General features: G+C 41.4%; 1 protein-coding gene across 5 annotated transcripts in view; it reads right to left on the bottom strand.

The window, feature by feature from the left end:
* The window catches only part of plcb1l (phospholipase C beta 1-like), an 88612-nt gene that overhangs the window by 27122 nt on the left and 47139 nt on the right, over nt 1-14351 (bottom strand). For all 5 annotated transcript variants that reach the window (XR_013281148.1, XM_077510265.1, XM_077510266.1 and 2 more), the window contains exons 6-13: nt 13814-13867; nt 13474-13549; nt 10246-10346; nt 9302-9468; nt 4021-4167; nt 2312-2469; nt 2154-2236; nt 2002-2086 (exon numbers count right to left, since the gene is read on the bottom strand). Coding sequence is in view for 4 of the 5 variants with exons in the window: in XM_077510265.1 (XP_077366391.1) it covers nt 2002-2086; nt 2154-2236; nt 2312-2469; nt 4021-4167; nt 9302-9468; nt 10246-10346; nt 13474-13549; nt 13814-13867 (871 nt within the window). In the remaining variant the exon portion in view is untranslated. The remainder of the gene's footprint in view (nt 1-2001; nt 2087-2153; nt 2237-2311; nt 2470-4020; nt 4168-9301; nt 9469-10245; nt 10347-13473; nt 13550-13813; nt 13868-14351) is intronic.

Genomic DNA, 14351 nt, shown 5'->3' with positions numbered 1-14351 from the left:
TCATCTTTATTGTCAGCTAGAACCAATCTGCCGCCACCCACACCCCAACAACCATTACCCAGAACATCCAGAGCACATCCCATTGGCTAACCTGGGAACACAATGCGTGGGGCGGGGTAACAAGCGCCCGTCATTGCGTTCACCTTCTCCACACAATTACACGCCACTGGTGGAAATTGGAGTCCGTGACATCACGTTCTGCAAGCCCTCACGGCTCATGCTCCCTCCCCCGCTACATCCCCCCGCTTTATCCCCGGTTTCAGGGCTGGCTGAGCCTCTGCTGCGGGGGAGATAATGCTTCTGCCCGCTTCTGACAAGACGTCCCTGCTGGATCACACGGAAGCAGGGAGCGTTATATGCACGTGGAACTCAAATCCTCACGCAATGACCCTGTGTCCGTCCACACAATGACGTCTTTGGAGAAAGAGGGAGGGGATATAGGTGACAAAAGGACAAAGCAAGCTTTGGACTGGTCGCCATGGCAACAGAGGAGATCTTGATAAAGGGCCGTCAAGATAAAGGCATGCTTAGATTACGCAATAACACACTTTGTTGGCGATTGGCGACACAGAGGTATGACATCACTGACTTTGCTAGTCTTGGGAACCTCATTCCATTGACTTTTCATCTGAGAGGAAAGTGGCAGCATTTATAATAGGTTGCAGGTTTGCAGGGATGCTTGATGTACAAATTTTGCTTGTCCAGGGAACCTCACTCCATTAATTGTGTCAGAATGTGATGTACTAATTAGCTTTGTCAACCTGGGGAGCCTAACTCCATCCACTTTCCATCAATGTGCGTTGAAACTGTAGACACTATGACATAATTTATAATGAAGCGTGGAGATGCAACAGAATGTAGCCATTATCTTTGCCAGCCTGGGGAACCTCACTCCATCCATTTTTTCTATTATTTTGTGTTGTGCAATCGCTATATACAGCACGGTTAGGCAACTTTTTCAATGAGTTGCAGGGATGCAGAAGTACTGACATGCTAACTTTGCCAACCTGTGGAACCTAACACCCTTGACTTCCCATCAATAATTGTGGAACCAAAACATAATTTGCATGGAGTCACAGGGAGCTATAAATGTATTGAGGCGCTTACTTTTCCAGCCAGGGGAACCTAACTCCATTTAATTCCCACCAATGTGTGTTGAAGCTATTATATACACTATGGCAATATTTATAATAGTTGTGGAGATGCAGAAGAATGGATGCACGAACTTAGCCAGCCTGGGGAATCTCACTCCATTTTTTTTCTTGCACCATTGTGTGATGTATAATAACTCTATACAGTTGGGCAACTTTGAAAATGAGTTTTCAATATCCAGACGTAATGACGTGCTAACTTTGGCAGCCACTGGAACCTCACTCCATATTACACAAATGTACTTAACACAGTTACAATATAAAATATAAAAATATCTTTAATAAATTGCAGGGATGAAGTTGTAATGAGGTGCTAACTTTGCCCATTTGGGGAGACCCACTCCATTGTTGCACCTACTTGCACAATCAAAATTATCGTCTTAAATCCACACTTTGGCCTCAATCCTCAAAATGGTCACGTTTAGATTGGAGCGGGTGGATGTGTTATGGGAGAGTTTGGCGACAAAGGGCTAAAGCAAGCTTGGGCCCGGTAGCCATGGCAACAGAAGCTAGACTGATAAAGTGCCGCCAAGAAAAAGCGGCAGAGAGATTACGCCGGCCGCACTTTGTCGTCTGACCATTTAATCGCACCCAGCTGCTGAGGCCCGCGAGCCCCTCGTGTGATAACGGCGAAGAAGCCAAGAAAGTGACGGATTCCAAAGCATGTAAACAGAAAGACGCGCATAAATGTATCACATCTGCGGGAGGCCATTTTGAAGTGTGACAGACGGGAGAGACGAGTGCCAGCACGCCTTGCCAAATGCGACACGCACTGTCGATACCAGGCCGTTATGTGAGATCGCAAATAGACTGTCATGCTGCAGGAAGTGTGTTTGTGTGTCGGACTCACAGGATACTTTTCGAGAGGTTCCGTCAGCAAAGCATCGGCAAATATCGAGCGGCAGTATTCGGCCATCTTGGCCTGTTGCTTGGGTCTGAAAGAAAAAATAGGAGTGATTTTGATACTGTTGGAAAAAACTGCAACAACTAAAGCCAACTTACGAGTCCACGTGATTCTCGAACGACAAGATGACCGGGAAAGGCGAGGTCTTAAAGGCACACTCCGCGATGGCCTCGATCACCTCCTGAAACACATCAACACAAACTTGTATTAGTTTACTTGCCGTCTTGTTGCGGTACTTTGTTTTCCTGGCTGGTACCTTAAAGGAGACCTCGGTCGTCATGGTGAAACCGTGAGTGATGACGGGTTCTTCTTCAGTGGTGCGTCCCTTCCAGCAGTCCAGCTCGATGCAGCGGCAGCCGGACAGAAGAACCTGCTTGTACATCTCCACCGACGAGTTGCCCGCCAGCTGTCCCGCTACATGAGCAAAATACAAAACAACCGCTTTAGACTTGTTAGCATGTTAGCAACTGACTTGAAAATGTACTGTACTATCTATCCATCCATCCATCCATCTACTATCCATCCATCCATCCATCTACTATCCATCCATCCATCCATCCATCCATCCATCCATCCATCCACTATCCATCATCCATCCATCCATCCAATCATCTACTATGATCTACTATCCATCCATCCATCCATCCATCCATCCACTATCCATCATCCATCCATCCATCCACTATCCATCCATCCATCCATCCACTATCCATCATCCATCCATCCATCCATCCATCTACTATGATCTACTATCCATCCATTCATCCATCCATCCATCCATCCATCCACTATCTATCTACTATCCATCCATCCATCCACTATCCATCCATCCATCCATCCACTATCCATCATCCATCCATCCATCTACTATGATCTACTATCCATCCATCCATCTACTATGATCTACTATCCATCCATCCATCCATCCATCCACTATCCCTCATCCATCCATCCATCCATCCACTATCCATCCATCCATCCATCCATCCATCCACTATCCATCATCCATCCATCCATCCATCTACTATGATCTACTATCCATCCATCCATCCATCCATCCACTATCGATCTACTATCCATCCATCCATCCATCGATCTACTATCCATCCATCCATCCATCCATCCATCCGCATATTTTTAATATACCAAATGTTAGCACGTTAGCATTGCTTATATTCTAATTAAAAATGGCGGCTGACTCTGGCGGGCCTGGTTCTACTTACGAATCTGCCTTAGCATTTTATGTACTCAGGTTGCTATCTTGCTAAATGCTAACATGCTAGCATTATATCAATTCTCACTTGAAAGACATCCAGACCACAGGCCATGACAGAAGATCCTTGTAGACCTGTCTTAGCGCATTCTCAACTTATTCTCAACTTATGTTGATGTCTCACAATATGTTAGCATACCAACTATTAGTAAGTTCTCAAATCTCATTTGAAATAACACCCGGTTACAAGGAATGTAAAAACCATGCTCTCTGTATTCAGGTTGCTATCTTGCTATATGTTAGCAGCATACATCTGTAGCATGTTAGCATTCTATTTGCCATTGATAATTTTGCTTGACTGCCATCTCGTAATGGAAAAATAAAGCTAAATCCGTACCACGGCAAGTTAAACGTGGACTGGAACACGTTTTGAAAATGGCCTTTATGCTCAAAAGACATCCCGACCATCTTCCATACGCAAACACTCCAAATGTAATGTCATAGTCGCACAGCGCGAGATTCATATTTCCACATTTTTCTGGCCATTAAGGAAATTGAGTGAATTCGCCATCAGAGGAGCCGCAGTCTGATCCACTTCAAACGAGTCCAGCCGACAATGAAATTGAATCACTAAAAGGAGAAGTCTTAACATCCATTGAAGGGAGGAGAAAAAAAATGATTTGAGCATCCTTTTCTCGCAGTTACAAGGGCTCAGCAGAAAAGTTCATGAATAGCAATGAGTGTGTGTGTACCTGTGAGGTAAGTGTTGTGCGAGGAGTTGATGAAATAGTGCGAGAGGGGAAAGGTCATGTCTTCGCTCTGGTCCAGCTTCTCTGGTGGGATGATGCTGTTCTCCTCGCCATTCAGGTACCTGGCGAAGCCATCCACTGAGATCTGACCTGTCCAAATTAAAAACACAACACAATCAACTGGAGATTAAGACTTTCACACCGGCCTGAAGAAGAAGATCTTCAGGATTTCTCGTGTGTTTCAATACACAAGTAGTTAATGAAGGAGTTTCCCCTATTGCATTAAAGGATCTTCTGTTTGAAGCACACTTTCTGGGACAATTTCCCGGCCTTGTACTTTATTAGAAAGATAGACCAAAACAACAAATCAGCCCCCAACACCTGTTTCATCTAGTGAAACAAAATTTGGAGAGCAAGACGATCAGATTAGGACGCATGGAAAACTTTCAAGGACCCATGTCCGGAATTTAAGAGGAAGTTAGCTAGTAGCTAGTATTTTGTTTTAAAACAGACCATAAACAGACATGTCTATCATAAGTTACAAATAAGTTTCAAAGACCCATGTCCGGAATTGAACAGTAGGCTATTTTGTTTTGAAAGATACATTTCGAGGCAAATTCTAGGTTTCGTACTTAGCTATAAACTCAAAGAAAAAAAATCATCTGCCAACGAAATTTGCTGGAAAAAGTCTATCAAAACCAGACACACATAAATGTCTCAAGGATCCATGCTAGTGTCTTGACTGGGTCACGCCAGGGTTAGTTTGGGTCATGACCGTGAGCTCAAGTGTCTGTTTTGAAGTGGTGTTTTGAACTGAATGACTGGGTCATGCCAGGGTTAAGTTTGGGTCATGACTGTGAGCTCAAGTGTCTGTTTTGAACTGATGTAATTGGCATCTAGTTTCAACTGGTTTTAAGCTATGTAATGTCAGGAGCTATGTGATGTCAAGAATCTTTAAACCCTTTACTTGGTTAACAGCCAATCAGATAATTCCATGTCAGTCCTGTTACCCACATGTCTGGCCACAGCCAATCCGATCAATTCACTGTCTATTTAAGCCAAACCAAGAAGTATGTGTTTGTCAGATTATTACCTCGGTTCCTCTGTGCATCTGCACTACCCAAGGGTGCTTGGCGTCTCGTGATTCTCGATGCATTCTCATCGTTTCTCGTCTAGTCTAGTTATGCGAATAAAGTGATAAACTCTTATTTGTGTCTGCTCTTTTGGGATCCAACCTCAGAACATAACTGCTAGAAGTTTGAAGGACAATGTCCAAGGCTTTGCTCAAACTCAACTCAACTCGGGTCTTAATCATATGCAGGTATCCTAAAAACATAGTTAATGCTAAATTGCAGAGCTTTTTTTGCCTGTAGAGTTTAATGTGGGCATAACATTTCATGATGAGCACCTCATGTTGTGACTAGTAAGCATAGAGTATGAGATTTTACAAATTAACATCCTTTGCTTTGTCAAGGTCGACTTTTGCCTCTTCTTCACCATAAAACAAACAACAAATGAGCTTCAACAAATTAGCATACAACACACACACACTACCTTGTCTAGTTTTAGCATATTGCACAAGTGGGAAAAAAAAAGAAGAAAAATGAAAATCCACTAACGGTCTGCTGGGCACGCGCGCAGATTCTGACGTTATGCTAAATATGCAAAGTGAGCGTGTGCTCGGCGGGCGCGGCAAGTCCTCCCGGCCACTTTATGCTAATTAATGCGGCGCCGCCCTCTGCAGAGTCACTTCTCTAATTAACGCCGGGCTGTCGTCTGTGAAATCGGAGCTTTCGATGTGCCATCAGAGACTGGGGGGGGCTCCCTTGACACCAGGAGGTCTAACCCCTCCAACCCTGCAACCGCTACCTTCGCGTTCCCAGGAGATGAAACAAGGAGAAATGGTGTTAACATGGTCGACATCTGGGGGTTCTCACTAATTTTTTTTTTTTTAATAATAATAATAATAATGATAATAATAATTAAAGCTGCAAGCTTAAATGGACAAAATCTGGAGGAGTTCGTCTCTGCCATTCTCAGCCCATGTGAAATGACAAAAACGGCAAATCCTTACAATGTAGCATTTAGTTTCTTGAGACTTTTTTGTGGGTTTGTTCATGATTGACACGCCTACCAAATTTCATGTTACGAAATTAAACCTGCTTCAGGGGCTGAATTTTCAAATCTATTCATGGGATGCTACCGATCCTTCACACCTCATGCTCAGGCCCTAATAAGGAAACACTTTAGAACAAATCTGGTATGGACTTTTATTAGGTTTTTAATGATCCCTTATTCAGTTACATAAAGGCTTTCGCTCAATGACAATAAAAATGAGCGGTGTCTGGTTCCCCTTTTAACAATGTTAACATTCAAGCTGTTTAAAGGGCTGCTAAGAGATGATTATTACCACATGAAATCAACACCTGAAATGGAGGAAGATATATGGATAGAACGGATATCTGATCCTCTATGGGGAAAACAATGTATGTGCACTCCCTGGACACATGGCCAATCTGAAAGCCACGTTTAGATTTTTCAAATTGAAAGATTGGCCAGATCAATCTAAGTATCATCCAGTCATACATCTATCAATTGCCTGAACCAATACACAGACAATGATACAGTATGTTAAATGCAGTACAAAACTGCAAATGGGAGTGTCCTTGAGGGCGGGCAAAGTGGGGCATACGGATGTATGCGTCGACCACTCTGCCGAGCAGATGGCGGCACTTCCTTTCCGGCGGGCTAAATACTTCGCGCTGGGGAAAATATGTCATCGCCGGGACGGGGAAGGGCGAGCTTCCAAGGAGCACGTGTAAAAACACACCAGTGATTACGGTTTAATAACATGCTTGCTTGAATATGATTTTGAAATGATGAGAGCTACTTTATTAGGCAAACCTGACTGACAATATAAGCTACTGAATACAGAGAGACAGGGAAAAAAAAATCAGCTCTGACACGAGACAAAAAATTGGATGTACTTGTGTATTATGAAGGGATGCATGAAAAAAAGACACATGCCTAAAAGTGAAAACGAAGAGGGAAACGTTTGAATTACGACTAAGAAATCAGCCCGAATGAGACCAATCAGAAGCGTGTACACTAGCTTGATCGATAATGCTACGTAAGCTAGGTGGAATTTATGTTAACTATGAGCAAACTCATGGAAACTGGTTCAGGGTGTACCCCGCCTACTGCGCGAAGCCAGCTGGGATAGGCTCCGGCATCCCCGCGACCCTTGTGAGGAATAAGCGGTCAAGAAAATGGATGGATGGATGGAGATACATATTTTTCATTGGTGCTATGACCTTGTAGCATTGCCACAAGCAAGCGCAAGCGGTTAAGAAAATGTATTGATGGATATGTGCAAACTCATTGGAACAAGCAGCCATTTGCGGAGTCTACTGTATATGATGTATCTTAATGTTGGTTAAAAATGTCATTTAATGGTGATATTTATCATTTAGCCTTCCATTTATCCATTAGTTCATTAATTATGACATTTAGCTAGCTAGCTAGCTAACTAGCATATAAGTAACCGTCCATGTAGCTTTCTAGTCATCTAACCAACTATCCATGTGACTGTCTGCCGATTCATCCTTCCATCAGTGTATCCATCCATCCATCCATCCATCCATCCGTCTGTCCATCCGTCTGTCCATGTATCCGTCCATCAATTCATGTACGCATCCATCCATCCAACCATCCATCCATCCATGTATCCATCATCCATCCATCCATGTAGCCATCATCCACCCATCCATGTATCCATCCATCATCCATTCATGTATCCATCCATCATCCATCCATCCATCCATACATACATCCTTGTATCCATCATCCATCCATCCATGTATCCATCCATACATTCCTCATCCATCCATTATCCAGCCATGCATCCATCCATCAATCCATCAATAATCCATCCATCCGGCCATCCATCTGTCCATGTATCCATCCATTCATCCATTCATGTATCCATCATCCATTGATAGTCATGTATCCATCCATTCATCCTCCCATCCATCATCCTTCATCCATGCATCCATCCATGTATCCATCCATCCATCCATGTAGCCATCATCCATCCATCCATGCATCCATCCACTGACGTATCCATCCATCCATCCATCCATCCATGTATCCATCCATGTATCATCATCCATCCATCCATTCCTCATCCATCCATCCTCCATCCATTCCTCATCCATTCATCCATTCCTCATCCATCCATCATCCAGGATCCATGCATCCACCCATCCATCAATTCATATCCATCCATCCATCCATCCATCCATCATCCATGTATCCATCCATCCATCCATCCAAGTTGTGCAAATTAAGCTGAATAGAGAATTTGCAGGATTAAAGATTCATTTTTTGTGGTTAAAAATGGAAATAAATTATGAATATTATTCGGTAATGTCACTATGAAAGAAAGAAAAAATCATTCACCTTAATGAAAAGCGCCTTAATACTCCCATGTAAAATGTGTGACTGCTGAGAGCACGAGAGAGCTGATGCCTAAGTGCATGGCAGCGTTCCATTGACGAATAGATTTTCTGCAGATTTTGTGCAGGCTTGACCTTGAACGCAGCAGCGTGCGGCTGCTTGCGCGCTGGCTGACACCTGGGATGACTTGAGAGCACTTCATGATTCACTGCAGCTTGTCCATCTCGCCGCTCATTCATGAATTATTCGCTCGCTCGTCACTTCTGATGTTCAATTTTTAAACCCCGAAAAGCGGGCCGGGCTCGCGTGCTCTTCATCTGACACCGGCTTTAGCTTGAGCTCGCTCGCACTCTTTTTAACAGGCAGGGGTCCACGTCTGGTGGTCCTAATCTTGTAAACATTGCTTCAAACATTCCTGTTCTTGGCAGCCTGCTGCCTTCACTCTTGGGAAAAAAAAAAAAAAAAAAATCACTCGAGGACAGTGTTTGTCTGCAGGCAGTGAAAAGCTATGAAAAAGTGGAGTTGTTCCCTCACTTCACTTTACTTTCACTCCTCTACGATGATTTTCTTAAAGGTTTTGGAGTGGGTATTAAGGTTTTGAAATTTTCATTTGAGTTAGTTTTTCTTTTTTTCTTTATTTAATTAGTTATTAGTTATTAGTTTTAGTTATTTTTCAGTGAGAATGGACAGAGATGGTTTGATGCTGCTCTGCTGTCAAGTTCAAGCTTGGAAACAACTTTACTGACATGCAACCACCAGTAGATGGCATTAATGCACCATTTGAGATATGAGATCATCCCACTACCAAAAGTTGATCTACACTGACCGTTCTGCGCGAGGGCGGCGTTGGGTTCGTATTTGTCCAGCAGCTGTTGGACCTGCTCGGGCTTGAGGGGCGGGTACAGGATCTCGTTGAGTCGGGGGTCTCGCTGCTTGTTGTTGATGAACTCCGTCATCTGCTCCACGGTCAGGTACGGACGACTCTTTGCATCCCTGACCCACCGCCGGGACACAACAAGAGCAAGAAGGCAAAGACAAAATAGAGGAAGTTAGTTGTGTATTCACAATAATACAGTACATAATATTACATACTGTAATATGTAATATTGCATTTAACTTCAGGCAATTGACTGTGTTTGCCTCATATCAGTGTCTGCCTCACCTGGGGCTTTTTTTTTCTTTTTTTTTAATTAAATATGCAGTTTTAAGTGATCAGCAACACTCAAAATGAAACACATAAATATTAATTGCATTAGAATGATTAAGGAAAATTAGAGCGCATATTAGAAGTGTATGACAACATTATGCTGCAGACGTGATGAGAGAAACACTCGGCGTCTCGCCCCTAAATTTTAAAATAATTATGCAAAATATCTAATTGTGACTTTAAAAAAAAAAGTTATTCATTTATTATTATTTTTTTTTTACTATATCAATAGGTTTCTCTCATTTACCAGGGCATAAAAAGAATGAAAGGTTCTTCCAAATGAACAGGGTGCTAAATTTCACTTTAAATGATGCAATCTCCAGTAAAGTACACAGCCTGAAAGCCTGTGTGCGCGCGTGTACGTGATCCTTCCAGCAGTCGTCATGAAAAAAAAAATAAACAGGACAATGAATCACCCCTCTTTTGCGTCTCGAAATAGACTTGCCCTTTATCCCACACTATCTGCCAATGCCTTGATTCCCTTTTTTTTTTTAGGAGGTTACCAAGGTGATGGTTCCCTGCAAACTGCTGGATTAAAACGACAAAAAAAGAGAGCATCTTACACGTCAGAGAAAATGTGGTCCAGTTCGGGCCGGGCGCAGATGTTGCTGAGGAACAGGTTGTACACTTCTGGTGTAAAGTCTTCTTGGGGGATGGAGTCGTTCTGCAAGTTTGGGAAAAGACAAAAAGAGTTCAAATATGCAAATTGTTGCAGAATGAAACTAAATGAAACTAGTAAAACTGCTCATGTGGGAAAAGGGAGGATAATGCATGCGTTGGCAAATTTCACGCTGGTTGTTTTTGCTTTTACTCTATTAGCAACAACCTATTTATATTCTCCAAGGTCAAAATTAGATAATTAGATTTTTTTGGATTAATACATATGCTTTTATCGATGTCTCAGTAGCATTCTTGTGTAAAAATGGTGTAAAAATACCACAGAATTTTTTTTTTCACTTATTCACGAATATTTAGACTAATCACCTGAATCCAACCGTTTACTGCCACTAACGTATAAATTCGTCAAGTACATTTCTGAACAGGGTCAGAATATTCCGAGGGTTGTTAAATAGTCAAAATGCTGTAAAACTGCGTGTAATATATTGAATTTTGCTGATTGTTAATTAGTTAATTAACCCCTTGAAACCTGCATTTTTTTTTTCTTTTTTTTTCATTCTTGTGTAAAAATGGTGTAAAAATACCACAGAATTTTTTTTTCACTTATTCACAAATATTTAGACTAATCACCTGAATCCAACCGTTTACTGCCACTGACGTATAAATCCGTCAAGTACATTTCTGAACAGGGTCAGAATATTCCGAGGGTTGTTAAATAGTCAAAATGCTGTAAAACTGCGTGTAATATATTGAATTTTGCTGATTGTAAATTAGTTAATTAACCCCTTGAAACCTGCATTTTTTTTTGCTGGGCATTTTTTTTCTTTTCCCACATAAGAACACCATGGGAAATTTTTTTGGGGGGTTATCTCATGTTTTTATCAGTAATAGTGGACACCAGGATAGTATGGCTGTAACGTGTTGTAAACTTACCAAGCTTATATGTAACATTTTTAATATGAACATCATGCAAAACAACTTGTGATTGTGATTGGTTAGCTAGGATCCAATCGTGTGCCAGAAATGTTGGCATCATCTAAATTATGCGTTTTCATTGGTTTAACACGCAAATTTGTCATGTCCACTGCAACCATCTATGGGTCTGAAGGGGTTAATCAAGAGGCGTGTCCCAACACTTTTGTCCATCAATTGATCCAGAAGCGTGTCCCAATACTTTAGTCCCCAGCTGATTAATTGTTTTAAAGATGTCTCCCAACGGTCGGTACGATCAATTTCTTGTTCTACGGTTATCATCACACTGACGCACAGGTCAATGAGTCATCGAGTGTGTGCGTTTTAGGGATTAACAGGCGTACCATTTAGCTGTAATTACGAGCCCGCAGGAACAGCAGCAAATCCCAGCAGACTTTCACAAGGCAACACGTTTGTTCCTGCTGCTCCTTGTGCTAATTAGCTACTGCTCGCTCTACATATCTATATATACACACACGTGTAGCGTGTGCATGCGTGTGTGTGCGAGAGAGAAGGCGATAGAGCGAGTTTGTATTCCTGCGCGTTCATGGTGTTTGTATTAAGAGGCCATTCAGTAGGCTTCTTTTTACGACGTGTCTGTGCCGCCGTGTAAGCAGTTGTCGCCACTTTGCAAACAACCAAACGCGCACACTCGCTTGCGCGCGCATCCCAGACACACTTTTGGTGGATGGGGGCGGGGCCTTTTTAACGTTGACCTCTGTAATGAAAAGGAAAAATGTTGCCGCATTTTGTGTTGTTTTATCAGATAAATAACAACAAAATTGTTTTTGGGAAATATAAGAAAATTGCAGAGGTTCTATTTGGGAAAAAAAAATACATATTGAAAATACATATGTGAAAATACATATTTCTCAGTGTTTTTTTTTTTCTTTCTCAAAAAGAAATGCTATGCAATGCTACATGGTCATAGCACCAATGAAAAATATGTATCTCCACATTTGGTTAATTTTTGTGTGTTTTCCAGATAAAAACATACAAAACACAATTGTATATTTTCATAAGATGGCAATGTAACCAACAACAAAAATAAGTAAAAATTTGCCTTTTTGTTTGATTTGGTTTTATGATTTGACGTCCATTACTTTGGGGATGGGTGAGTCACGGTCAAACATTAACCGTGGCCTGATAGCCTAGGGCCAACTAATACATAAATAAATCAGACAAAATCAAACATTTTGCCACTTTTTTTCTATCTAATATTCAATATTTTGACATTTTTACTCCCACTATTCAATCCATTCACGGACGCATTGTGCGCTATACAGGACTGTCTCAGAAAATTAGAATATTGTGATAAAGTCCATTATTTTCTTATTTTCTGTAAAGCAATTAGATAAGCAAAAATGCCATACATTCTGGATACATTGCAAATCAACTGAAATATTGCAAGCCTTTTATTGTTTTAATATTGCTGATTGTGGCATTTTTTTTTACTTGGTCTGAGGAAATATTCTAATATTTTGAGATAGGATATTTGAGTTTTCTTCAGCTGTACGCCATAATCAGCAATATTAAAATAATGAAAAGGCTTGCAACATTTCAGTTGGTTTGTAATGAATCCAGAATGTATGACATTTTTGCTTGTTTAATTGCATTACAGAAAATAATGGACTTTATATATATATTTATATATATATATATTATTTATTGTAATTTATTGTATGTATTTGTTATAAATAAATTTGTTATAATTCTAACATTTCGTTAATTATTCTTCTAAATCAGGGACAGTGCCGGTTCACCACAACTTGGCTTCTGTTTATGTTTGGGGTGTTTAAGCTAGTATTTCGTTTAGGCCTGAATCCTACAATTGTGCCACATTTAAGGATCGATAACATAAAAAACAACAACAACAAAAATGAAGGTCATGACCCATAAAAACTTGCAAATCGCTCATTGACCACAAATCCATAACGTGGAAATGCGTGCTTTTGATGGGATGGTGACGGTACTAGCTGGAGGGCTGGTGCACACGCGACGGGGGTGCAGTGACATGTGAGTAGGGTAAAAATAAAGCCGTTGCATCAATGTGGCTCCCTCGGGTGCGTTTGTGCCATGACAAGTGAGGATGACTCAGACGACGGGACTGACGGACGCATGAAAACCAAGGAGGCGGACGAGAGGGAGGAGAGATGAGGACAACAAAGAAGGGGGAAACGAGGAATGTTTTGGCGTCTCACTCTGCCGGAGGGAAGGTTGCAGTTTTCCAACGCCGTCTCCACTCGTTTGCGGTCTGACGAGAACACCCTGAAGATGCTGCGGGGACGACACGAACGCACAAACTGACAACGGTGTTGCGAGACAACTCCCACTTCCTTTCCACAGTTAGTCTGCAATGTCGCGTTAGTAAATGAAGTTTTAATTAAAGATTTGATTTAATTGGCTCATTCCACTAAGAAGTGTATAAACCCTGGCTCCCTGCACACTTTTAATGCCGGCCATATATTCTGCGTAAGCGCCAGCATTAAAGCTCAGCATGGGAGGAGGATGAAGGCGAAGGAGCGTGAAGAGACGTCTTACTTCTTGACGGGGATTCGACCTTCAGGGTTCAATTGCAGCTTCAGTCGCGTGTATCTGCACACAGCAAAAAGCATTACAATCATACTTGTGTTCAACACATTGCGTCATACGACCAATGTATACACACACAGGCAGTTATACGACAGTTTAGTATGTGCAGGCTAATCGGAGACGGAACTAAAAATAAACGCAACAGGAGCTGGGCCCTTAAGTGGATGCTGGCTAATAATTAATATCCACTACAGAGTCCACTACTTATGGCACTCACACTGCATTAATGCCACTATTTTAGCCCCCCCCCCCTTTTTTTTTTAATTTTAGATTTAATACAGAGCAGTGAGAAATGATAATGTGCACATACAATTTGTATAATGCTGCTAGTCCATAATACTGTAATACAGTTTAATTATAGATGTAGAGAAAATTAAAGTAAAAATACACTTTCATTATTATTATTATTATTATTATTATTATTATTATTGTTATTATTATTATATAACATAATGTGAATGTTCTGTATGTTAAATATATTACAATA

Source organism: Festucalex cinctus, chromosome 21 (assembly GCF_051991245.1).
Source record: "Festucalex cinctus isolate MCC-2025b chromosome 21, RoL_Fcin_1.0, whole genome shotgun sequence".
Taxonomy (NCBI): domain Eukaryota; kingdom Metazoa; phylum Chordata; class Actinopteri; order Syngnathiformes; family Syngnathidae; genus Festucalex; species Festucalex cinctus.
Note: the sequence above shows the minus strand (reverse complement) of the source record. Positions and strands in the feature narration are given on the sequence as shown.